Genomic DNA, 27,799 nt, shown 5'->3' with positions numbered 1-27,799 from the left:
TGCCTGTAGTTTTTCTATATGCATTGCAAATTGTCTTAAATTTTCTGTGGGTTTAGAAAATTTTTTCTGGAATCAGACAAATAGTATCTTATATGTTTCTTAGCCTTCAGTAATTATTGTTTTGTTCAAGGTTGTTTTTTAAATGCTCTAACAATTGTAATTCTTTGAAAATCTTCAAACAGCAACAAGGAAGATTCATCTTATGAACAAGGAGAAATAGAGCACATTCTTCCTATAATGACACAACCATGTGACTTTAGAAAGTCTAAATCAACAATTCCAGAGTGGGAAGAGCAAATAATATTTAATGAACGTTTTACTTATTTTATTCAAAACACTGAGGAAAACCCTCAGGTTATCCTGTTTTTTGAGGTAAGATGAAATATTTTGCATCTGATTTACGCACATTCTGCTTTTTGGTTTGTTTCTTCAACAGTATCTATTTGACTGAATTGGGTGTTTTATTTCAGTTAAATTGGGTTAATAGCATAGCTTTAAGGTACAAAGTCAAGTGGAGATACCAATAGTGGGGTTTTTTATAGGGAAGGAACCTGTTTTAATAGTAACAAGGAGTACAAAGCTTTCTTACAAAATCAACTCTCAAACTTCTGGGGGAGGCTGGTAAGATATGGTGGGTATCACTCTTTTCACATTCTTGAAATCTGAAAAGAAGTAAAAGAAACTCAAAGGTAGAATTTGTCTGCGTGTAGCAGCACCTCATTGTACCAATGAGCAAACCATTGCATTGTTTCCATTAACATTGTACACATCCACCTCTCCTGTCCCAGTCTTCATAAAGTAATTATTAATTTGTCCTCCAATGCAGTTATGTTTAAAGGAAAAATTTTAGGTCATATATTCAATATAATTTATAGCTTAGGCATTTCAATATTTGTGCAGAGAGGTTCTGTAGAATTTGCATAAAAACGGAAACCTAATACAATAAATATTTTTTGTTCCTTGTTTTTTTTCCCCTATTTCAAAGAGGTTGAATATGATTTATTGCCATTTGTTTCTTAATGCTTTTGATGCTTGTAAATGAACATATTTATAGAATTAAGAATCCTTAGTTGCTTAACACAAAACTAATTATGCTTGTATGTAAAGATTCTTCATGGGGATAATGTTGGAACCAAAAGTATGATTCCACTGAAAAAAGGCTGTTTGAGTTCAGTGTGGTTTATGAAATACAAGCTTGGAAGAAGATTTATTCTAAGGGGTTTTTGTATCATAGGTGGCATGCCTGTAAGTGTTTAGGGCCAGGTTGGATGTGGCTTTGAGCAGTCTCATCTAGTGAAAGATGTCCAAGCCTGTGGCTCAGAACTCTGTGACCTTTGAAGGCTCCTTCCAACCCAAATTGTTCTATGACTGATTCGATGACAAAACTGGTAAAGCTAAGAAAGAAAAACTTAACTTTTTGACTGCCATTTCCCATCTAGAGTAATATGCAGCTGGTTTTAGCTGTCAGATTTGTGATCTAAATGGTTTCTGAATTATTAAGAAAATTACACATTATTGGTTTTTCTCTTTTATTGAGACATAAGGGGAGCAAGAATAATTTTTTTTAAGACTAGACTTCTTTTTTAATGGAGGTTATAAATAGTCATCAGGTAAATGCATAAGGACCTGTTATTTCTAAGTTCATAGTTGTGTGGAAGAAACACTGATTTTGTAATTTCTTAAAATTTAAATCTGTTTAATTTAGTGAATTGACCAAGCATATTTTCAGCAGTTTATTATTATTTACCATGAAGTTTACATTCATTAGAAATACATTTATATTCCTGCTGATACTTCTAGGTCCTTGATTCTCCAAGTATGCATGAAGTGAGAGCCAGCTCTGATGTAAAAATTCAGGAAGGTCGTTACCGAAAAATTTGTTGGGCATTTCTAAAGGTACTGTAAATATTTAAATGAAGAAAAGAATTCATAAATCTTTTTATCTGAAAATCTCTACCTGTACTAAGGAGGAAAGCATTTTGAAATGTTTTCAGCAACAGAGATGGAAGAAAAAAATCCTTGGTTGGTTGGCTTTTCTCCCCTTTTCCTCTTCTTTCACTCCATGAAATCAACACAGTAACAGGCTTGACATGAAAGTATATGTCTTTTCCAAGAAAGTGTAGAATATATAAGATTTTTTTGTTTGTTCATAAAGTACAGAAGGTTGTTTTCTTTTAGGGTTTTCTTTGCATTTATGTGAATGTGAAGAAAATGACAAATCCACTAATTTGTGTACCTCAGCTGTTCTGTATTCTAGTGGCATTTTCAGTTGTCCAGTCATTGAAAAGACTCCTTAACTTAATTATAGAATGCTTTTCATTTTCAGTTGCAGAGTTTGAAATGCTGTGGCAATTGAGATACAAATGTGCCAACTGTGAGATATGGGTAATTTAGCCAGCACATATGTACCTTTCTACCCTGAGAAAGGTAGAAACCTGAATGTGTCGATTAGTTCTTTGAGAGCTGACAAACTTCAGTTTCCATGAGGACTGTTTATTTACACCTACCCCTGTGTGTGATAGTCATTGACAATCATTGAGCAGTCTACAACATAGAGGAAATGTGAGAAATACAGGAGAAGATAATGGACTGCAAGTGTAGGTGAAGGGATGGGGGCCTCCATAGCAACTCAACACAGAGATTCTTCTGAGCTCTGCCTAAGACAAGCCTACCAGAGCCAGGAGTCTGTTAGCAGAGCTGGTAAGAACTGTGCATCCAGGCATTCAGTACAGCCTACTCCTGAACAGAAGGAAGAACAGATTTTCAGCTCATAAATATAAAATTACTGCATCTGCCTGCATTATCCTTTTATCTCTATCAGCCAGAGTAGAAATGTCTCAATTCTAAACTGACCAGTGTTAATGGCAGGGTTCTGTTATTCTTCAGTTCAGTAGAGATGACTCTGTCTCCTCTGAAGTTGGAGAGGTTACTACACTGCTGTATCTTCTGCTCTGAACCAAAGCCTTATCCAATGCCCTTCCTTGCAGCATTCGAAGAGGACAGATTTGGAAGAAGGTGTTTGTGGATTGGCAGTCCTTTGAGATTTGGTTGATTTTAGCAAGTAGTAGTTTAAAAAAAAAAGAAAATAAGTATGTCTTACCACTTTCAAGTTATTACTGCTGTGAAGCATCTTTTGAAACTAGGCTGCCATCTAAGATTTAATCCTCGTTATTTGATCCTGGGAGGATTAAATACATGCTTAGTTCATTATCACTTTTAGAGTTAGTATATTTCTGCAATGGGAAGTGATTTCAAGAGTTTATACTGTTAGGTTAGCTATTAGAAATTATCAATTGCTTTAGTATTTATCTTTCTTCCTCTTTTTAATCACCCTTCTAGCTTGTAGGTGCAAATGGAGTTCTAAACGTTGGTGGAAAACTTCGTCTGCAATTATATTACCCACCTTCAAGGACCAAGTCACATTCAAGGGTTGTTGAGGTTTATGACTGGTGGGCAAAATGTCCTAGAAATCGTTACCCATCAACTTTATACATAACTGTAAAAGGCCTGAAACTGCCGGATCATGTAAGTTAAATATATAATATATAAATGTATTTGCAAATATGCAGGTTTTTCTGTAGGAACTAGTACCTAGGTATAGCATGTAAGTCTGTGTTTGTAGGCATGTATATAAAAGCTGTGCTTACATGCAGTATATAAAATATATAATAAGAATGTTGCATCTCAAGATAGGTGTTACAAACTCAGCCCTTCATAGGTATCTTTGAAAAATAGGCATACTTTTCTACCTACAGCTTTGAATATTTTGCCACTGGCATTCTGAAAACTTTCAGAGTACTTTCTTGAAGATTAACGTTTCTGCTTTTTCTTACAGAAATGCCATTTTTAAGTCACTGAACTCACGCAAGTGTAAAAATTCTTTGAGAAAAGATGCAAAGTTCTTATGTTTGCTTCCCTGCACCCTCTAGCTGTAATGAGCTGTATTTTTTTTCACAAATGAAAGTTACTTTAAAAATAGGCTTACAGTGGTATGGGCTGAGATAAGCATTCAAGATACTCTGATGCAAGTACAATATTGTTCTATTATATAATTTCCTAATTGTATTTAGAGCTGTAATAATACCTTCTGCTCACTTTTGTGTTATGAAGGGTGGTCTGTGGAAGCCTGGTGAGATGTGCACCTCCTCAGTAGTACAATACAATACAGTAGCGGAGTAATTCTAATTTTCACTGACCTTGATAGTTACTAAAAATAGGAGATAATTGAGTATTTGAAAAACTCGTGATACCATTGGATTGGCACAACTTTGGAAGCTTGGATTTCTTTCTGACTCCTGGTTACTTTAAATGACATTTTGCAATGCAGTTTTCATGTATTAAGCTTTTCCAATGTCTGTATTCCAGATATAAAAATGCAAGACATTTAAATTAAAAGTACCTTTTAACCTTTTTAGAAATTACATTGTTCACTTCAAAAATATTTTTTCCTGATACTTAGTTTTGTTTGCCTTAAGGTTGGTCCTTCTTTTCACTCTATGGCAGCTGTTCAACACGAACAAAGTAATACAGCGCTGTCTGAGCTCCAGAGAGAAGGCTGTGAACCTTCTTTAGAGGAGAAAAAGGAGCCATTTAAATGGTCAAGATTGCCTGGACAGGTGAAGCATTTTTCTTTGAAATTTAAATGAAAATAATTTAAATATTTATGTTATTTTTTAAGTATTATGAAGCAAGTAATTAATTGAAATAATTCACAAAGATATTAAAAAAACATTAAAAAATCTCCTAGATAATAGAGGAGGCTTAACCTTGGCAAATATGGTTGATTTAACCATATTTGGTTAAATATCATTTATATCATTTTTTCGCCAGAACAGTCAGGTATTTCTATCTGCAGAACTTGCCAAGAATTTGAAAGACTAAGAAGTAAGACAGGAAGCCAGTTCTCAGACTTCAGCTTGATTAGGAATATATTTTCTTGACTTTTCTTTTGGTTTGTTGAAGACATATCTAAACTATGAAAAAAGAAAGACCTTACATTGAAGAACCACGTAGCTACTGTGGATATTGCCCTTCACCTTAAACTTTGAATTTAGTTTTGGAGAAAAAAGCTTTGGGTCAAAAAGAGTTAATGTTTTAGGAGGAAGAAAAGGGGTCTAAAATGCCACTTCAGTTTTTTGAGGTGTTTCATCTCTGGTTCTGTCTTTAAAAGTCAAATATTTAAATACAGATGAGGAATGCTAAAATTATTTGGTAGAAGACTGAAGGTTTGAGTGCCTGTGGCTGGGTTTCTGAGTTCACACTGCAGTCATTAGTTACTAAAAGGTGTGCTTAGGCTCCTTAAGCAACCTTGACTTACAGTCTAACTCCACAGCTTACATCACTGATGGTAGACATTTTTAAGCATTTCTTAAGACTAAAGAATTTATTTCAATTTTTTTTTTTTTTTTTTAGTTTTTAAACATGCTAGTTGTTTGCAATAATGGGCCAGAAAGAGATACACATTCACGGGGCCTAGGTTGTACTGCAAAACTGTCTCTGTTTATAATACATTGAATTTCCCTTTGCAATGCCATTAAGGTGTTACTAGCCTTTTAGAGCTTCTGCATGTCAGAGCTAGGAGTGTGTTCCCTGCATTGGGTAGTTAATATTCCTACCAATTGTTCCCTGAAAAGCCAGGCTTGCCGCATACCCAACAAGCCCCTGTTTTCCCTGCGCGGCGGAGATCTGGGCTGCTTCTGTATCCGCTTCTCTCATGACGGGAGAACGCTGGCAGCAGCATGTGCAGGAAGGAATGGCTACCCCATTGCTTGTAAGTTAAAATACATTTTGGCTTTTTGCTTATAATCTTGTATTTGTAAAGTAAAGATTAAGGGAAGTTAATTTTTAAATTGTGCTTTTGAAGAGTTTCTGGCCTGTAGTTGTGATTAGATGATTGTTCTTGCATTAAAGAGCATTGGAGAAAGTGCTCTTCCTGTGTTGATAGGGCTGGAATTGGCTTTTCCTACATGAATACATATACACAGTTTAATGGTATGAAATGACACCATTTCTGCCCAGAGGCCTAATGGAACTACTCAATCAGTTTGCAGAAAGAACATAGTTTCTGATGATAAAGTTTTTTAAGGGAAATAACATTTTAAACCTCCACTTCACGCACTTTTAATGTAAGTTTTTCTTCTAACCTGTCTGGAAGGTTAGATACTGGGATGTTACCATTTCCAGACAGACTACTGGAAGCTGCTCTCTTCCGTGGTCCAGTTCAGTTGAAGTACAAACATTCCTTGTAACTTAAATTTTTGACTGCTTCATCACGGTAGCTTCAACTGCGTAGTTCTTAAACCTTGCATAAAAGTTTTGAGATTTAGAGAGAGCAGTATTTTAAGTGTGCACAAATAAGTGTTTAAATGCAAGGAACAGTAAATCTAGATTCCTTTAATACACAGCCCCATAAAATTATCTCAATTTTAAAATATTTCTAAGATTGGTCGATTAGTTGTCAAAATTAAAAGAAACCCAACATAATCGTAATCTGGTTCTAATAATTTTATGCAAATAAGGTGTTTCTTAGGGGGTAAGACATTTGTGACATCTGTGAACCACTAGATGGAAGTAGATGCTTGCTGTCAATTCATATCTAGCAATTATTTCATCCTGTTGCCTCAAAATGAGAAGATGAAGAAAGTGAGTTGATTTATGTTAGCAGAAAATCAGCCTAAGATTAGACTAAACTTTGGCTCTAGTAGGTACACCTGTTTGACTGCAAATACTTACAAAATTTATTTTTCTATTTCTACTTCCCTAGTGTATGAAATTCCTTCTGGACAATTCCTGAGAGAATTTTATGGTCATCTTAACATAGTGTATGATCTTTGTTGGTCAAAAGACAATCAGTACCTTCTTACTGCTTCCTCTGATGGCACTGTCAGGTCAGTATGATGAAATGTTCTGGCAGATACCATCAGAAGTTGAAAAGGATGTGGTTCAATTCAGTGTTTTACTACAACCTGGGCTATAATGTTTTAATGAAAGATTTGGTTACTGTGTGACTAAAATAATATAAAAATAGTGATTTTGTTAATCACTTACACTATTTGTATTTACTATTTGATTCGCATTTACTATTTGTAATGTATTTGTATTTGAAACCAAAGCTTTTCCAAAAACCCTAGTGTCTAAATCTACAGTGCTGTAAAAAACCAAAAGAGCTTTTATTTCGAGAAGACACTGAGACAGTTGTAATATTCTGTTCCTGGAGAAATTGCCATACCATGAGTGCAGTATTAAGTTTGCAAATTTGAACACTAGGCAGGAAATTGAAAGTTTAAGATTCAAGTTATGTGCATAAATTTACCACACTGCGTGTATGTATGTTGGTAGTGTTCTTTTGGTTTTTTGCACTTAGTAAAGTAATTCAGCTTAAATTGGTGTAAATTAATTTTGATACTGTTGTTTCTTAAATCAAATCCTCTACAATTACAGTGTACTTTCTTACAATGTTAATGTTAAAATATTGACCTGCTCACGTTTATAAACAAAAACGCTCAAAGCTCTAGATATGCATAGAAATATCACTGGAACACTGTACAGTTTTACTGTGAGCAACTTCATTGGTTTTCATGGAGCTTTTTAGGTTTTTTATGCCCTTCAGACCCTATCTATTATTTCTGTTATGCAGCTCAGTAATGGTACAGGCAGTTGCACAAATGAAATGCCAGAAGAATTGTTAAATGGTATGTTGTATGCGTGGAACTGTTTTAGGGGTGGTTTTTTTTCTGCTTGTATGTGGGCATTAAAAGAGTGTGTTGAGAGTTCAGCACTTTTTTTTTATTTGGGAGTAGATTAAATAAGAATTTTTTATATTGAGGTAAATATCAATTTCAGTCATTTATATTGGCTATAAGTAGGCTGAGCTGTTCCTCAATTCTTGAATTTGTAGCAGCAAGTTGAAACTGCAGTGGTCTGCCTCCTTTTCTATATACTTTGTGCAGTCACTGTACGAGTTGTGAGTTCCTCTATTTGTTGTGAGTTGCCTTCAGCTCCTTAAAAAGTCTCAGCACCCCACTGCTTTAAAGTCATTATTATTAAAGTCATTATTATTTGGATTATCTCATACTGAGTTCTAAGGTAAAAAAAAGGTAAATCACTGAACTTCTGTGAAATCTTCTTTATATAGTGTTCTCTGTTATCCTCAAGCCTTCCCAAGGCTTAGTCCCACATTATTTCTGAGCAATAAGTTAATTTTTATTTTGTTAGATTAAAACCATTTTAAAAGATAGGTAAACTCCTTGTGACCTTTCTGCATCAAATTGCAGATTAATTGCTGTACTCTAAAGGGTTGCAATTTTGTAATTAAGTCACCTCTGAGTAAGCTTAGAATTCTTCAGCAGCCAACAGATGTGGTTGCCTCACCAGAAGTGGGTGCCACAAAAACCATTCAATAACATTTTGTAACTGAATACTGTATGTAATGTGCTGCTCACCTGTATTTAATGATCTGGGTACTGTTTTCTTCTTTGTGGACTCATCTTTGGGGGAGGCTCACTAAGAAAATGCATACCATCAAATAGAAAACACTAACAAAAATCTGATTTTCCATCTATGGTTGGCAAAGGGTAGGAAGTAGATGAATACTAAGAAGTGAATTTATGTGATGTAAGCATCCTTGAGATCATGATCACTGTGGTTGGTAATTATTATTCTAAAATTTTCTGGGGTTGTATTTATATTTAGTGGCCCTATATGTTACTTTGCAGCTTTTCCTATTCTAATGTTGTTTTAAATGAATTATACCCCAGAAGAGCTTAATTTGTTTATAACTCCTGAAAGAAAGAAACCAATTAATTTCTTGGAATTCTTTATGAGTATTTTAAAATGAGAAATATATCCATTAAGTCAGTAAGTAGTCATTAATTTGCTTTGAAGACCAAATGCTGTGCAAAGTAGTAAATTTTTCTTAATTCTTGTTAGAAAGTACCATAATAAAGGATTAAAAGGAGGTGGAACAAATTGGCGGGATAACAGGTATTTTTAAGTGTTTGCAAGCATTTGCCTCTAGAACCAGTTGCCCAAAATATGGGCATCAGTTATATATGTGTGTGTCGCTGCTTTGTAGAGTAGAAATTCTAACTTTGTTTCCTTTTAGAATGTGGAAAATAGAAATGAAGGCAGCTTCTGCAGTGAGAGTTTTCCCTCATCCTTCATTTGTCTACACTGCCAAGTACCACCCAGTTGCTGACTCGTTGGTTGTGACAGGATGTTACGACTCAGTGATTAGAATCTGGAATGCAAATGTGAAAGAAATCCATGGGCAACTGCTACAGGAGCTTGATGGCCATAAAAGTTTCATCAACACACTTTGTTTTGATGCAGAAGGTATGTAGTTAATATTGCTTTTACAAATAGTTGTCTTTCCAGCTGAAGACCATCTTGAGTGCTACTAGTTTTCTTTACTTCATGGAGGCAGTGTATTCGTTTTAGGAAGAAATTATTTTCTGGAAGAATGCTGAGACACTGGGGCAGGTTGCCCAGAGAAATTGTGGATGCCCTGTCCCTGAAGGTGTTCAAGGCCATGTTGGTCTAGGCTTTGTTCTAGTGGAAGGTGTCCCTCCCTATTTCAGGGATGTCAGAACTAAATAATTTTTAAGTCCCTTTCAACCCAAATCAATCGATAGAGAAAATGAGGTGGTAGTAATTAGATTGTGAGAATTTTAGCACTAGACTGAAGAAGTGGGAATGTGATGAACTTTTCAATATTGAACAGAATAGGAAACACGAAGATAGCAGAGGTTTGACCATTGTGAGTTGTGTTAGCTGGTAGGTTGACAGATGAAAGTGAATGTTATACTGAGGTGTACTAGTGGAGGAAGAACTGAAGATGCATGAAAGTTAAAGCTCTACCTTTTCTAGTATTAGTGACATCATTACTAAATAGGTGGTTCATTTTAGTCACTGGAGTAGGTACTACAAAGAGGAAAGCTGTATTTTTATAAAGAATAAATATTTGTGTTTAAAGAACAAGTGTTGGGAAACACTATTTGTTCTAGTTCAAAGTTCTCTTAATGAATGTATAAGTAAGCATTGAGCTATCATGTGAAGCTTGTTGAGCTGTAAATGCTCACTTTTTGCTGATTTTAGAATATGAATAAAAATGAAAAAAAAATTAAAAATATGTTCTGCACCTCAGTTATTTAATATATATGCTACATCTGGGTTTATGGTATGAGGTTTTGTCATGCAATATGAACAAAATGCATTTGCAATGAGTATATTATAGCAAAAGAGATGGAAGAATTGGTATTTGCCTATTCACAAAAATGAGAGAACAAAAGATTGTTTATTTTCTGTATTATTGTTTTGTGGGTGGTATTTTACTCATAAGACATTATTTCTCAGGACACCACATGTTCTCAGGAGATAGTTCAGGACTAATAATAGTTTGGGATACACCTGTCAAAGGAAGTTCTCCACACCTTTTTCAACACTGGAAGGTCAATAAGGTAAACAGATTTCTTAACTAGCATTGTAATTTTTGTGTGAACTCTTCCAAATCTAGTAATCTGATATGAATTAATTTTTTTTTGATACATTACCTTTTGTTTAACTGCAGAAGTGTATTTTCTTTAAAAATTGCTATAGAACTGATACAATGTTCAGTGATTCACTGACTTAATGTTTTAAAATTGTTTTGCAACTTAATAGTGTTGGGAACTGGAACAGGCTCCCCAGGCAAGTGATCACATCACCAAGCCTGAGAAAATGCACAAGTATTTGGATTCTCAATGGTGTGATTCTTGGGGCTGTCCTGTTAGGGCCAGGAGTTCGTCTTTGATGTTCAAACTGGGGCCCTTGCAGCTAAGGATATTCTAGGATTCTGTGATTCTGGGGTTTTTTTTTAATATATGTAAAACATGAATGTACTTGAGGTTTGATAACACTGTTTTAACAGGTAAATGCTTTGTTCTCTAGAGACAAAAATAAAATAGACCACAGGCTTTAAAAAACACATTTGTTCATACATTAGAGCCCTGATGTTCAGTCAGCATTTCTGTCATCAGCTTAATTTTTTTAGAAATTTAGAAATTTAAAAATTCAGTCACCACAGAATCTGCCTCATGGTTGTAAAAAGTTGATGTCTAGGATGTAATGCCTTAATATAGGAACAAACTTTTTCCTTAACCAAATAAAATTAGTTGAGCAGAAAAATAGCAATGCAAGGGGAAAATGGGCAGTAATCTGTAAAATCATGATATAATAATGTGTAAACCCACAAAGTTATATATTTTTTTCCATCCTTCCGTAGGAAATAAAAGAAAATGATATTAAAGGGACACCAGTAAATCATTTGGAAGTGCATCCGAATGGAAGGCGTTTATTAATCCATGCCAAAGACAGTACCCTGAGAATTATGGATCTCAGAATGTTGGTATTTTTGGTGGCTAATGTGTATTTCCTTTATGTTTTAAAATTTACATGGGGAAATAAAATAGTGTAAAGATATTAGTTGTGTAGCTGGGGAGAAAAAGATGTCCTAATAATCAAGAATAGAAATGTTAGAGTTAGGAAATTATTTCAAAACACTGCTGTGTTACATTTTGGGTGATATTGAGTAAGTCTTTGGGTGATATTGAGTAAGTCTTTTAGAACAGATTATCTAAAATTTCCTAGATTACTTGGGAGCCTAAAGTGGCATGAAGAATACAATGTTAGTCATATAAAGATTGAAATCCCTTTAAAAATGCAATCTGGGCATGAAAAGAGTTTGGAAGTAGTAATATTTGTGTGTTGGTTTTGCATTTTTAAGACTCTGGGAAGGATATTTTGATGATGAAATGGACGATGATAGTCATAATAAATGCTAAAAAATGCAGTGATGTACATATTATGGTTTATTAAGCATGCTGTGAGATAGTTTTGTAGTTTTTGATGGTTTTCTCATTCTTAATTGGAATAAGCATGATTTTTTAATGACAAACAAAAATAAAAAGCAAGGAGATTATAGACTCACTTGAGTTTGATGTTGGAGAATGACCAGTTCAACCCAACAATCAAATCACAACTGCATGCTACTCAGTGCTTTATACAATTGGATTTTTAATATCTTGATGGATGAGGATTTTGCAGCTTTTGTGAACGTGTTCTAGTGTTCATTCACCCTCAAAATAAAATACTTTTTTCTTATTTTTAAGCAGAATTAGCTATATTTCAATATATGTCCATTCCCTCTTGTACTTTCATTGGGTGGGTGGGAGCAGAGTCTCTCACCAATCACTCATATATGTTGATAAGATGCACTTGAAAATTCTGTTCTGGAAAGTCAAATTAAAGATACAAACAATTTTTCTAAAATGTTTCATCCTTAATTTCATAGGTTTCTTTCCACCCCTCAGCACACAGAAAATCCCTGGAGGTATTTAAAAGATCTGTAGATGTGGCCCTTATGTACATGGTTTAGTAGTGGATGGCACAGTGCTGTTAACTGTTGGAGTTAATGATCTTGAAGGTCATTTTGAAGCTAAACAATTCTGTTATTGTACTGAATTGAATGTTTGAGCTAGCTGAGGACTCTACTGTATTATGGTGCACGTTTCTCTTTTTCTGTAACTGATAAAATATAATGACCATGCTAAAAGTTGAACTTTCCACTCGATCAAAGCATGAAATTGCTGGATTAAGAGAGGGAACCTGTAGTTTTTAAGGCAGTGTTCTTCTGTTGCTCCTCTTTCTAAAATCTGCAGAGGGTTTTATTTTGGGAGGGAAACATGGGCATGCATATTAATCTTTAAGAAAGGTTTTAATAGGGGGTGCAATTTCACAATTATTTAAGCAAATTTATCCGTAGGATGTACCATCTCCTGCGATCTCCCACACCTTTGGCTGCGTATTCCTAACATTTCTTTTTTATCATTTCTAGAGATCTTTTGATGTGGGGTAAGTCAGATCAGTGAGCTGATCCGACTGAAAATTAGCCTACAAATACAAATGATTAATTTTCATTTCAATCAACTCTCTGATCGAATTTATCTGACAGCTGCCCAAACACTAGAGAAGAAATGAGGGAGAGCCTGGGAAAATAAGGGTGGAGAGGACACCACCAGGACTGCTACTTTGACCACAGCCCACAGTTACATTGACTTTTAAGTCTATCAATAAACCACAGGGTCAGATACCCAGCAGTGATAATTTTACATGTCAGCATTAACTGTTCATTCCCTGCATGAGAAAAGAGGGGGTGGAGGTCACAGATGAACACAATTCACTTTGATTGACAGCTGGTTGCTCTTAACTTTCCTCTTTCAACTTGCTTTTCTGATCTTTTTGGATAATGCTGCTGTCCAGTCACTTAGGTATGTGATCAGGGATTTGGTTTTAGTTCAGCCCTCTCCTTAGGGTTTCGGATGAAGGTTAGTTTTACATCTTGCAGGGCTCTTCTCATGACATCTCAGAGATACTATCTTTCTTATTCATACAGCTAAAACTCTTATTTGGGCTGATATGGACTTGCTGTGGGATCATCTAGGGTATATTTATTCAGAATATTTAAAAGAATTTTCCTGTAATATTAAATGCACTACACTTCTCCTAGCATACCTTCATTGTTTTTGCAGTAACAAATGTGAAATAATGCTGTCTTCTGTCCTTGAGGGCAATGGTGGCCTCTTGCTGTTCTTCTTGACTTAGATTCTGCATTGTAGTACTGCTGCTGGGTTAGTCTCCATGTTGAACTTTGATATCTTTTTCCAGGCTATACCTCTTACAAGCTGATTTATCCTCTTTCCCTCCTTTTGTGGATTCTCTCCTACTTGATGCCGACAGACCTTGACAGTAGATCATTATTACTGTACTGACCAATAGTGTTTCAGTGAAAAAAGATTAAAATACCTAAGCTGGAAAATAATATCAAAAATATTAATAGTAAATCAGCATTTATGTCTGAAATTTGTTGATTGTACTGCTGGTTTTCTGACCAAGGAGACATTAGTCTGAAGAGCTGAAGAGAGCTGCTGCGTGGGTTTAATCATGCAAGCTCAAGAAGCATATTGAAAACTTTTCTAACAGAGCTTGGTGTAATAGTGCTAATTTCCCTGTTTTTTTGCAAAGCCCAGGATCAAGATAGTGCAAATTCCTGCATCTCTATCTGTTGTCTAGATCTGAGGGTTTCCTTTTTCTGCTGAAAGACAAGGATGTACATTTTTATCTATACTGTCAGGTGCATTAGGAAGGTTAGGGAAAATAAAGGGTAAATAAATACTTCACTCTGCAAAAAGTGTGTACTTGCATATCTGCTTGGGATGCAAAGTGTACTACTGATTTTTCTGAAAAATAGAGGGGGAACTGAGACTTAAAAAGTTACATTGTCTATTCTGAATGTATCTTCTAAATTTGCAAACTTTCTTTAGCTTGGCGACGAAGAAATATGTAGGTGCCACCAATTACAGAGAAAAGATTCACAGCACTTTAACGCCATGTGGTACGTTCCTGTTTTCAGGAAGTGAAGATGGAAAGGCTTATGTTTGGAATCCAGAAACAGGTAATTATTTTATGGGCTTAAGCCAAATTGTCAAAGCTGAGGGGGAAATGATTTTTTAAGGTTTATTGAAACACTTTTGATATGGAATCAAACTTCAGTAAGACATTCTTAAATCCTGAAGCTTTAGCTCCACCTTCTAAATGGCTGTTATTAATTTCTGAGATTTAATTCTCTAGAGGAAATTAGTAGAGGTAACATTTGTAATACCCAGCATGACTGGAGCACCTGAGGCTCAGCTTTTTTCATACTGCAGCTCTTTACATGTGGTGAGGATCTTAAGATGGAATGCACAAAAATGTTTTAGGTCAGGTACGCTTTTCTGTTGTGTTGGTCAGATTTGAGAATGAGGCTCTTGTGCAGAACCACTTCGTCTCTGTGGTGGGTGGTCAGAGACTGAATATTTTTAGTGTGTGGTATATAAGATTTCACTGTGAATTTCACTCCCCAAGCCAAGGAGTTTCAAAATAGCTACCAAAATATTTCTGAAAAAATGTGATGAAAATGTAGGGTAGAGTTTCTTGTACAGGAGGTAAAAGAGATGAAAATAAGAGCAGAAAGTAGCAGAATAACATTTTGGATTTGATGATGTTATTTTCTGTCTGTAACTGTAATTTATATAGTATTTTAAAATAAAAAAGGTAAATATTTTGAAACTGGCAGATAACTAACAGATCTGCTTTGAATTTCTTTCCATGTTTCCAACTATGTTAACTTGCATCTCTGTTGCTACATAATTTGCCTGAAAACTTTTTTAAAATTACAAAAATAAAAGGAAGGAGGAACTTTGTTATTAGTATGTTTTTATTGGATTTTGACTTTTGTTTACACACTGTATTTGCATTTATAGTGCCATCAGCTGAAGAGCTAATATTATTTATATTTTTTAATAATTCTCTCCTCAACTTTCACTCCTGTTATCAGTATTATATAGCTGAAATCCACAAGTAAGATGGCTATCTTTTGTACAATGCAAGCACAAACAAATACTGTGGAACGCCACCTTTCCAGAACGTGCTTATCAGAACGAGAGAACTCATCTAACCTGGTGCATCCTCCTCTGGCATTTCCTGCAGCTATTGCAACAGCACTAACTTTTCTGACTTACTGAATAACTTAAAAGCATGCAATATTTCCTTCGTTTTATGCCAAAATACAACTTTTCAATCAGGAAATTGACGGAAGAACGTTTATTTACAGTGGCAAACATTTCAGTAATACAAGATTTAACCAGCTGTTATTCAGCTGTATTGAATGTTTTAAATATTTTTCCATGGCATTAATAAACTTACTTCACTTCTGCAGGAGATCAGGTGGCCATATATTCTGATCTCTCCTTCACATCTCCACTTCGTGATGTTGCCTTTCATCCACATGAACACATGGTGTCTTTCTGTGCCTTTGGTCAAAACCATCCAATACTTGTATACATTTATGATTATAAAGGTACAGTACAAATTTTCTTGATACTCACCTGTAAGTATTTTATTTTTAGAAGCAATTTGTTAGTATTTGTACTTCTTTTGAGAGGAAAAGAAAAAACAGTCTTTTGATGATAATGCTTTTGTTTTTTCTGGGAGATACCAAAACTGAATTGAACATGGTCCTGCACTACCTGTTCTATGTGATGCTGCTTTAAGCAAGGGCTTTGGCCTAGCCAAAATCACCAGAGGTCCCTCAATTTTTTTGTGTTTCATACTGTGTGATTTTTTTCAGCACTTTATCATATATAGGCAGCATTATACAAAAGCCCTTTTTGCAGTATCAAGGTAGATTATGAATCCAGAAAATACAATTATTTGGAAAACTAATTAGTGGCTTAATTGGAATCTGAGTAGTTTGTGCCAGCTATGTTACAAAATAATGTTGAGGAGCTGTATAGAAATGAACGAGAGTGTATGGACTTCTGATAAACAGTTCTTATACCTGTGATGTCATTATGTCAGATATGTTTATTCCCCATGTTGTATTGAAGAGAAGATAGTAATAAATGCTAACTTAGAATTTTTGGTATACAAAATAAAATTCAGATTGGTATACAAAATAAAATTGTCCTTCACAGGCTTTTTTGATAGTTGTTTTCAGTTGAGGACATTTTCATTTAGGGAGTTAGTGTTAATATGAATTATGCAGTAATTTTTTTGTATTAAATATTTTTGCAGGGGACATAGATCTGTAAAATTAATCCTGTCTTTATGTACTGGGTTTTTAAGTAACATGTGGTAATAGGATTACTCATATAAAATCTCAGTCTAGGTTATTTGTTGAATTGGTTGACGTTTACAGGAACAGTAAGTGGAATGACTTTGCAGTCGATATTCAGTGCTATACTCAATTAAGTAGGATATTAGTATTTTGAAAAACAATGAAATTTTTGGGGGTGAAGGATTTCTTCAGAATTTTTTGATGAGCAGGCAGTGAGTCTAAAAAACTGAACATAGTAGTCTGAAATATGTATATGTGTGTGCATGCACATTTAGATACCACGCAGCACAGTCATAGTTATTTGTGTCTTCTGACTGCTTAACTGCTGACAGTAGGGCTTTGCATAGGTTGTAGTCTTTTTTTTTTTTGTATTTCTGGTTACTATCTTTATGTTCATTTTTTGGTTAAAAGCACTCTTTTTGCAAAAGCACTTTTTTTTTTCAGAAAATAGTCATACTGCCACAGTGTTGAAAGAGTTAAACATATAGTCATACTAATTTTAGTCACTCACACAATTTTTAAGACTCTGACAGCATGAGTTTTAGATACACCAACAGTTTTATTAATGTCCTGGGCAGAACTTCCATAAAGAATTCTTTTAACCTTTGTTGGCTTGAGACCATAGTACAAAAAATTGCAAAAGTCAACTTGTCAGTCAGTGTGTCCTGTGCCTGTATAATGTGTCTGTCAACTTATGAAATATTGCTCAGACATCATAGACTCACTTGAACTAGGCTGGAAAAAATGTGAAATGTCACCAGCTTGAACTCAGTGCAGGCTTTACAACTTTATTGCCTTTGAAACATTCCTTTCTCTTCCCACTCTTTCCCCCCACCCAATGCCATATTTCTGTATGAGGAACACTATTGTTTATAAGCAATACAAAAATACCAGTTCTGTATGAGAGATTACTAAACACAAATATCTGAAAGTGTGATATTGTGATCAGAAGAGTTGGGGGAAAATGGAGTAGTAAGGGGAAAATTTCATGTCACTTTCAGATTTTCCGTGTAGCACTGTTGGTACAGTTTTTGATGGTATTTGACTGAAGACATGGCTGGCAAAATGACTGTGATCCTTCAGTTTTTTTCCCATGGCAATGTAAGGCTTCACCTGAGACATTAATATTGGTTATTTCTACAGTTGCTCAACAGGAAGCTGAACTCGTAAGAGATCTTAGTTCATCACTTACCACAGCTGCACCAAGAGGGCCACACTTCATTGGCAGTTTTTCTGAAATTCCTGTACAAAAAAACTCAGTGATGTCTCCAGCAGATCAGTTTGCCAGTGTTGCAAGAGCATCAATGAGAATGCAGAAGGTGAAACAAAAACTTGATTCTGTTATGGTAAGTCAAATTTAACTAATTTCAGAAGTATATAGTCTTCCCATATTCTGGAACTGGTATACTTACAAAAACACATATGTGTTGTCATGGCATCTGGTCTTTAGAAATGAGTAAGTCTCTCACTTATGCTGATGTAGTTGTAAGTAGCTCTTAAGAAAAGAGCTATCATAAATAACTTAATTCTGTTTTTCAAGTACTGGTGACAAGGGATTTTTTTTTGTGTTAGTGGCCAATGCTGTTCCTTCATTTATATGAAATCAGGGATCCATAGATCATTATGGTCGAGATTCCTATCCACCTTAAAAACTGTATGTAGCATAAATGCTGGGGTTTTAGGGAGCTGCAGGGCAGGGAGGAGAGCATGTTCTGTGCTGGGCACAGCTGTGTGAAGCCAGCTCATTGAAGGGCAATATGGACCCACTGCACACCTGAAACTGGAACCAGACAGAATATGGCACCTCTGAGAAAACAGACTGAAGAAAGGTCAGAACCTACTAGAGATAGGAAACACCACAGAGGAGAAATGCAAAGGAAAACATGTCTGGGGGCAGAAGTGAAGATACAGGAGGAGGGATGTGAGGAGTCATGTGAAATGAGGAGATGTAAAAGAAGACACAGAAGGAGGCAGGAAGGTGATGCAAGAGACACAAAAAAATGCAGAAATGGAAATACTAGGAGTAAGCTTGAAGGGAAAGACAACAAAGACATGCAAAAGAAAACACAGATGATGGTACATCTCTGACCGTGTTGCAAACAGTGGAAGAATCCATGCTGAACAGGTGCAATCCCCAAGGATGTTGTCTGGTGGAGGATCCATAGTAAAGCAGTTGAAAAGAGCAAGAAAAAATAAGAGTCAAAAAGAGCAAGTCACTATGCACTAGTCTCACTCTACTGCCCCTCCCTTCCACTGCCTTTCCAAGGGGACTGAGTGAATTGTAATGTCAAAATCAAGGAGATTGGGGATTAGAAAGGAGAAAAAAGAGGTGCCAGAAGTGGAGACAAAAAGGGAGGAAAAGTGTTTTCTTTCTTTGGGTGTTTTACTATTTGTCTTGTTTCTCAATACTCAAATCGGTAATTAAAACTTTTTTAATTGGCAATAAATTTAATTAAGTTAAATTCCCCAACTTGAGACAACTCTGCATGCAGCAAGGATGCAGAATGTTCCTGAATAGCACTGTGAAGTTATAATTACTTTTCACAATGACATGAACCACATTTGAGTTTGCATTTACTCTTTTTCATTTTGAAGTACTTTTGAGTGCATGTAGATTTTTTAATGTAGTTTTAGGTTTTGTCTGCATTAATAAGTAGTGAATCACAAAAGAAGCAGATGAATAGATGAAAGCAGTTGTTGCTGGGGTTGCTGTAACTACTGTCATCATGCTTTAGGGGTTTTACTTTGGATTAGATTTATTCTGGTTCCTTGGCTTTAGCATCCCCGTTAGGCCTGAACTTTGAAACTGTCTGGAAGAAAGCTATCCCACAGACCTTCACACAGACCACAGATTTCTGAACTGTGAACTGCCAGTGAACCCCTTCATGGAACACCACATGGTAGCTCTCATGGATAACAGTAGTATGTGGCTTCTACCTTTCAGTTACATGTGGCCTGACACAAGGAAGCAAACCTTGTTTCTACTTTCAGCTCTTTCTGTTCTGCTCACCTACAAAGTAAGTGCTGCTGCTGTCAGGTTGTTTGTCAGAGAAAGGCACAACATGGAGAGAATGGAGCATGTAGCCTTGTGTCTGGGACAAGTACTCCAGGAAGATACTCCAGGATAAATTTTTAGTGTTCTGGATGTCTGGCCATATGAAGAAAATGATGGGGTTAGAGAATTTATGAGAGCCTTTATCATTGCAACTGTTTAGTCCCAGATTAACCAGTGGTTCTGGAAGACAAATGTGGTTTAGCAGAAGCATCTACAAGTTCCATGTTACTGTGGGACTAGATGAAATAGATAAGCCTACAACTGTGTTTGAAAGAATAACTTTCAGCCACTGGAGTTTTGTAACCCTAGATTTCCATTGACTAGTTTGGGTTGAGTAAGTCCGCTGTGAGCAGAGTAATGATCAGAGTTTTTGACAGCATCCTCCAAACCCTCTACCCATGTGGGAGATGTCTAAAAGTTAATCTGAGCCTTCTCCCTGTGTGTTTCCAAACAGTACAGGATGGTGGTTGAAAGAATGCACATCCAGTTTGGTATCTGTCACATAGCAGTAGTGATTATAAACACTGAGAGTGCTTCCTTGCAGGAGTTTATGAAACAATGAGATATGGGGGAGGAGATTTCTTTGAAAGGAGTCTTTTCAGTGATCTAACATGAGACTCAGGTGACAGCAGTAGATATTTTTCAAGCAGGGATGGGATAATTTTGTCCATGTGACTGCAGTATTGCCTGCCTGATTTATCACATTTTTGACAGCCCAAGAGTAAAATATACAACATTAAAACTTACAATTTCTACTAATTTGTAATTGGGAATTAGTTTTTAATGTGTGTGTGCAATTCCCTTTCTCATTTAAAGAATGATGTGTCTATGTAAGTGCTGGCTTTGCTGGAAGGCTTATTAGAATGCACACTCACATGAATGATTTGCTAAAGTGTTTGTCAAAGTAGAACTCTTAAAAATTGCCACTCAGCCACATGTGTGAGAATGTGCTAATATTTCTGGGAACAGACAAGCGAAAATGGAGAAAGATGACTTTAGGAAACCACACGTAGGGTGGCTTGCTGCACTGTGGTTGAGTTGGAACATTTGAAATCCAGATGAGAACACAGGTGTTACCTTGTATGTATTTCACAGAATCATAGAATGTGTTGAATTGGAAGGAACCCCAGAGATCAATTCCGGCTACTGGCACTGTGGAGCACCAACCCCAAGAGTCACACCATGTGCCCGAGAACATTGATCAAACACTTCTTCAACTCTGTCAGGCTGGTGATGTGACCACTTCTCTGGGGAGCCTGTTCCAGTGCCCAGCCACCCTCTGAGTGAAAAAACTTCTCCTCATATTCAACCTAAACTTTCCCTGACAGAGCCTGAGGCCATTTCCTTGGGCCCTGTCACTGGTCACCACAGAGAAGAGATCAGTGTCTGCAACTTCTCTTTCCCACACGAGGAGGCTGTAACTGCAATGAGGTGTCCCCTCAGTCTTCCCTTCTCAGGCTGAACAGACCAAGTGACCTCAGCCACTCCTGGTACAGCTTCCCCTCCTGGCCCTTCACCATCTTTGTTTCTGTCCTTTGGACGCTCTCTAATAGTTTAATGTCTTTCTTACATTGTGGCACCCGAAACTGCACAAGGCATTCAAGGTGAGGCTGCCCCAGTGCAGAGTAATCCTGGTCTTTGGGTCATGTTTGCATGCCCTTGTCACAGACATGTAGGAAATACCGTGTTGGGACAAGCATGGTGACAGCACACCAGTAGACCTGGCCTAAGGTCACACCTGGAGACAAATGTGCTGGAACAGACAAACAGCAAATCTGCCAATGTGGGGGTCTCTGGTTTTCACATGTGTCAACAGCATACTGGATTTAAAACTTTAAAACTTAACAGCTACTGGATTTAAAACTAACTTTAAAGTGTAGAGTTTAGTGTTCTGTTAGATTGGAAAATGTGCTGTCGATACATTAAGTTCAGGTTAAGCTAGATAGAGAATACTCTAATCCTGTATAAGCTTGGGTTCTTTGCCTTATGGCCCATGCCCTCTTTCCAAGTCCTGTTAGAACCAATAGTTTTTTATTTTTCTGTTTCTCTTCTTTTTACCTAAACATGAACCTTAACATATGATAGATTAAGTTTCTTCTCTTCTGCAGCATTGCCATTCTTAGCCCAGAAATTAGAACCAAGAGTTGATTATTGTGCTAAAGCTTTAGCAGTTCACAAAAGTGAAGACCTTTTGATAGAAAAGGTAAAAATGAATTTCTGTGTGAAACCACTATGCAGAATTAGCTTCATTACCACATAGAGAAATTACAGAGTATATTTGTCTCTACTTCAAGCAACTAATAGTAATGCATGATTCTGTTAATGGAGGTTTTTGATAGGAAAACATTTAACTCATCTCTGGCTCTTGGAAGTGCTCATAAGAGTTTTTCATTCAATGTTGTTATTTATGTTTTTTTACTTTCCCTTCCATCTAGAAGTAAAAAAAAACAGTTTGTAACTGTCCATAACAAGGGGATGATATATGTTGTGTAGGTATGGAGAGAAGAGCTTTCTTTGAAGATGTAGTATTCTAGCTCTGAAATTCAGCTTTTAGATGTCTGACACCTTTGTAGCACTTACAAATAGCATCTGTAAATACTCTGTAGTACAGTCTTGGAATCGATTACATGTTGGCTGCTTTCTCTCTCAATGTATGCTTTTGCCACATTGTCAAGTCTTAGAGCATTCAATTTTTTGCTTCATGCAATTCACTTTTAATGTGAAAACTAGTTTCACTGAAAGTGTGTATTTGCATAATTTGCATAGAGGTGCCCTAACACAGAAAAGAAAATGCAAATCATCTTTCTTTAAGCCTGGCAAAAATTATGTAGGCATCTTTATTGTGATGGAAACAATAAGAATGTTTTAACTCTTAGTTTTACTCAATTCACAGTAGTAGTAAACTGTGTCTTTGATAAAGCTGTGGTTTATGCATGAAGAAAGCAGAGCCTGTTGTGAAAAATAAGTAAATTCATGGTTGGCTATCTTAGCCAACTTTGCTCATTGTTGTAAAGGTATTTAGCGATGATTTCCCACAGCATACATTTGATAAAAAATTGTAATTTTGTTCTGTGTATAGTCTTAAGTCTACCTGTTGTAAGAGAATTGTTTTTCATAGAATAGTGCACTTCACCTGGAAGCAGTTGTGCTTGAATCACAATTCCTCACTTATTAGCTGAATGCTTCCTATTTCTGTTACAATGTTGTGCCTTTTTTCCCTCCTTGAGCCTCTGAGAGATTTAAAGTATACATAATAGCTAGTGGCAGAAAGGTCATTAAAACTCTGGTTTTGTCTCTGCTTTGGATGGACAGTCTTTTATTGCTCACCTGAATTCAGCTTCACTGCCATGAAGGGGAAGAATAAAACACTTCCTTTAAGATTAATTAAAACTTAATTTTTAATATCTCTTTTATTAAAAAGGTTTTCATCTTGTTTTTAAGGCCTTAGACAGGAAGGAAGTATTCTAATGGAATTTAGGCTGCATTTTAGAACAGGTGATTTTCTTAAATCCTCAGGACTGCACATTTAGCCCTCTCTTCTGTGTGTCTTGTTGCATTTGATTTCAAAGCACGCTATTTGGCATGTATTGTGAGAGTGTTTGCATAATACAGCAGGAAAATAAAGGGAAATTAATTTAGTGTTGTACAGGAATAATTTACATAGAGTTCCAAATCTCTCCTATAATTTGTTCAAGGACCAGAATCAAGACAAGCTTAGCTTCACAATTCTTCCTTCCAGGATGAACTGGGGAGGCATCTATTAAGTGTTAGTTTTCAATAGTTTGCTCTGTCCTGTTTAGCTTGATTTCCAAAAGCCAATATATTCAACCTGTCTTCATTTCCTGGTGTTATCTGAACTCTAATTTTTGATAGCAAATTTGAAAGAGACTTCCATCAAAGTATTTGACTGGAAAGCCTCTGTTTGTCTTGTGGTGTGGTGTGCACTTAGCAAGAAATTCATGCTAAGGGGACATCTTCTCATTTATCTAGGGAAAAAGGCTCTCCCTAGAGTTTACAGTGGATTAAATAAGATGAAACACTGGGAAGCTGAGATCAAAACGTTTGCAGAACAGATTATTTTTTCTGTGTTTGGGTAAATACGTAAACTAATGGCTTTCCACCACTCTTTTGTATCAGAGAAAACTTTATATTAATGAAGCTTACTTGCTTGCATATGTAAATGTAAGAAAAGCAGATTGGTTTTGTTGTTGCAGTTCAGAAAAACAGGCCTCCATTCTGATAACATTTGCCAGCTACTGTTTAATAGCATTCATTTAAATTTGTACACTGTAGTAAAATCTCTCAGGTTTAATGCTTTTTAAAAATCATGTTCAATAATTAATCTGATTTTCTGTTACTTTTCTTTCTGTCAGCTTTGGAGTATAGTCATTACAATTGTGCACTTTTGCTGCAAGATTCCTTGTTAGTCAAAGATAATTTTTGCTATAAACTTTCCACATTAGAATTGAATCCATATTCCTGCACAAAAATAGACACATTAAGATGAAAGTCAGGTGTAGTGGTGCTGAGCAGTTGGTGGCAGATACCCTGTGGCCCAGTCAAGTATTTGAACACACATTTTTACTGCTATATTACCTGCATTTCAGTACACCTGCCAATACCCAAATACTACGCATTATTGAATTGAATAATATTTCTTGAATTACAGAAATAATAGTTATATAAAATATGTAATTTTTGAGATAGTTAAACCAAAGTGAATCTGGGATTGTCTCCTTTCTTTAAATGGAATTTACAAGCCAGTAGTTTGAAAATTTGGAAAATATCACTGGGCCACCACTGCAGTTTAAGGTTCTGATCTAGAGTTTACTGAGGCCAAATGTAGTGCTTTACTGATAGGAAGATTTTAGTTGGATTGGGTGACCATATGCTTTTATTCTATATGATGAAATAGGCTTGACTTTTGAAAGGGTCAAGAATTATGTTATCTTATGTAAATAATTCTCATGAATTTTAGCATATAAATATCTTGCTTGAGGAAAGTTACAAATATTTTATTCAAGGCCTCTTTTTCTTCTGCCTTGGCTTTGGTGTATTAAGGCAGTGAAAATATATTTAGCAAACAGTAAAATTCTCAATTGGATCAACCAAAAACTTGACATTATAATTTTTTTTTTCATAGACTGTATTGGATAATATGACAAGACTAAAGTTAGGGAAGGGTTTTTGTTTTGTAGTAGTTGTGTGTGTATATATATATATTTACATATAACATATATATGTGTTTATATATATATATTAAAAAGTCCATAGGAAAACAGATTTTAACTACATTCTCTTTGTTGCTGTGGAGATTAGGACTGGAATTATATTATGTGTAATTTACATGTAGGACATGCCTGGGATTTTGCTGTTTATTGCTTTACAGTAATCAGTTCTGTGGTAGGATTGGTATAAGATTTTTTTTCCCTATAGTAGTGAGTATCTCTTCATAGATGTAGTGTAGTTTGAGTACTCAAAAATGAGAAATTATTTTACATTTCAAAGTTTATGAGCATATGTACATCTTGTTATTTTTATACACGAAGATGCAACAAAATGTTGGTTCAAACAGTTCTGTTCCATTGTTTGCACTGCTTGAGTCTATATATAAACACACAATTCAGTTTATTGCTGTGCCAGTAATTTTTCCAAGCCTGTATCTCCAAATACTAAGAAAAAATAAATATTGAAGTTGTCAGTCTTCATCAACTTGAGCTTTAATTTTTTTCCTGGAATTTAATAGTTGTTTACAGTAAACAAATATTTCTCTTCTAGCTATTGCATCAGTAAGTGACCCCGAAAATTACACTTCACTTTCTGATTTGTCTTCCTATTACAGGCAAACTCAAATCTCTTGCTTCCTGCACCATCATCTCTGCCACCACACTCCAAGCTAAGGCTGCCGGGTGCTCTGAGTATTCCACTGAATCCTCTGTATTCTTTCACTGCAGAAAGTGGTAAGTTTCTTTATTTCTTCACTCTTTGTACAGCAGGGGTGATATCTTCTATGAGGATTTTGTTATTTTCTGCCTTTTAAAATTTTGCCTTGCAGCTCTTTCAGGGACTAACCCAGCTTTGTTATATGTGATACTGTTTTTTAAGTCCAGTGTGATACAGCCCAATGCTGATGCATGTTTCTTTGTAAAATTTTTCTTTCTTTAAGTGGTACACCTATTTATTAGTGCTGTAAGTTCATAGAAGAGGATGAAATTGTCAGCTTTTCTTAATTTAATATTTTGATATATATTTTAACGCTTACTGAAGTATCTTAAACATGGGCACTCAAAAAGAATAGAATTTAAAAGCATATATAACTACTACAAAACCCTAGTGCTTGATAGTCTTTTTGCAGTTGTTTTTAATCTATTTTTAGTTTTTTTTCTCCTAAACATATTTTGTATTGAAAGACTTAGAGAAAAAGGTAAGCAATGCAATTATGTATATTTGTGATGCTTACTTTGCTAATACCTGTTTCATTGATAATCACAGTATTTAATAATAAAATTTATAATTTCATGCCATTTTTTCTGGGCACCTGTAAAATAAGACAGAAAATTGGCACCTTAATTTCAAAGTGTTTTTGTTTTGTATCCTTGAGAAGAGTAAAAAGAATTCCAGAGGGAGGGTGGAATATATAATGAAATAAAAACACGTAATAGAGATTTAAAATGTAGATAGTAAAGATAGGAATAATCTCTATAATTATGTAGAATTATCTCCTAAAGGCAGACAATTTTTTTCGCAAACGAAGTTATGATTACTTTTTCTGAGCAGCTGGGGAAATGGTCCTTAGCATGGTCTAAAAGATAGACCACTGGTCTCAGAATCACTCTTAGTCACTAATTCACAATGCAAATGGCCATACACCAATTAACTTCAGCATTTTTATTTTCCACCTAAAGAAAAGAGCTTTGAGCCATAATAGTATTCATCTGCATTGCTCAACAGATGCATGTTATTTCCACAGTGTGTAAATCTCACAGAGGCAGTAGAACACATATGCTTACATATTGTGAATACTTAAAGTAAGTGAACTAACCCTTTAAAGAACATCAACGTATGCTTTCAAGTTGTTCTACTACAATTCCTAGTATTGCTCAAACCTAGGAATTTTATTTTCTTGAATTTTACTATATGCAGAAGCACAGATAAAAGTGTTGATGGAGACTTACTAAATAGCATGAGCAAACATAGGTGTATGTTACAGCTGTGTATGAACACTCTCAGTGTTTTTGTTTCCAAAGCTGACTGATACTTCCAAGATGATCCACAGGTACAGGAAAGTATTTATACCAGGGAAGCACAGTAAAATAGGAAATATAAAGAAATGTAAAGAAGAAGCCATGAGAACAGGAAGAGTTTTAAGGGAAGGCCACCATAAAAATACTAATGGGACACAATTGAAATAGATTTTTCTGTAAGAAAATGTTTTAAAATTATTAATGACTTCTCTGTCGTTTTGTGGGCCTCCAGGTTGTTCTGTTGTGGTAGACTTGTTTTCAGTGAAACATGAAAAAGATTTGCTTATCTGTGTCATCATTCCCCATTGGTTATAAACTGTGAAGATAAGTGCTGGTGTTTGTGCTGCCTAACTGCCAGATAAACTTTGCTTTTGAATAACAGAAAATCTGTACTTAAATGCTTTATTGATTTATTGATTGTGCTGTGAGGACAGAACTTTTATTTTCTGTGTTGGTTTTATATACAAAATATATTTTCATTTTGTACTTATTTTAATTGGGATGTTGCATTTGCCTGTACTAGAGATCCAACAGATGGTTACATATTCCTGAAGGTTATGTTGGCAGTTCAGCTCTGTCACCTTTTACTGTGTGTTTAGTGCTTCTTAAAGCAAAATGCAGAATTCCCCTTTACTTGTGTAAGGCTCTGTTAACAGTCTGTTTAACCACGTAACTGATGTCTGTGCATGCTCTAATAGTTTGGTAAGGTGGCTGCTGATATCTTGTCGTATGGGCAGTGTAGCAGCCTGAATATATGCAGCCCTTTCTTTTTAAAAGACAGTTTAATTGTCTCAGTCTTGCCTGAGGTAG

At 35.6% G+C, this 27,799-nt stretch overlaps 1 protein-coding gene across 4 annotated transcripts in view; it reads left to right on the top strand.

Moving 5' to 3' along the window:
• The window catches only part of AHI1 (Abelson helper integration site 1), an 84,368-nt gene that overhangs the window by 13,150 nt on the left and 43,419 nt on the right, over positions 1 to 27,799 (top strand). For all 4 annotated transcript variants that reach the window (XM_084201892.1, XM_084201889.1, XM_084201891.1 and 1 more), the window contains exons 7-19: positions 183 to 372; positions 1,801 to 1,896; positions 3,340 to 3,525; positions 4,476 to 4,616; positions 5,638 to 5,770; positions 6,764 to 6,887; positions 9,104 to 9,333; positions 10,354 to 10,457; positions 11,261 to 11,379; positions 14,358 to 14,488; positions 15,791 to 15,931; positions 17,834 to 18,036; positions 25,588 to 25,705. In XM_084201892.1, coding sequence (XP_084058018.1) covers positions 183 to 372; positions 1,801 to 1,896; positions 3,340 to 3,525; positions 4,476 to 4,616; positions 5,638 to 5,770; positions 6,764 to 6,887; positions 9,104 to 9,333; positions 10,354 to 10,457; positions 11,261 to 11,379; positions 14,358 to 14,488; positions 15,791 to 15,931; positions 17,834 to 18,036; positions 25,588 to 25,705 — 1,916 coding nt within the window. The remainder of the gene's footprint in view (positions 1 to 182; positions 373 to 1,800; positions 1,897 to 3,339; positions 3,526 to 4,475; positions 4,617 to 5,637; positions 5,771 to 6,763; positions 6,888 to 9,103; positions 9,334 to 10,353; positions 10,458 to 11,260; positions 11,380 to 14,357; positions 14,489 to 15,790; positions 15,932 to 17,833; positions 18,037 to 25,587; positions 25,706 to 27,799) is intronic.

Source organism: Fringilla coelebs (assembly GCF_963513975.1).
Source record: "Fringilla coelebs genome assembly, chromosome: 3".
Lineage (NCBI taxonomy): Eukaryota > Metazoa > Chordata > Aves > Passeriformes > Fringillidae > Fringilla > Fringilla coelebs.
Note: the sequence above shows the minus strand (reverse complement) of the source record. Positions and strands in the feature narration are given on the sequence as shown.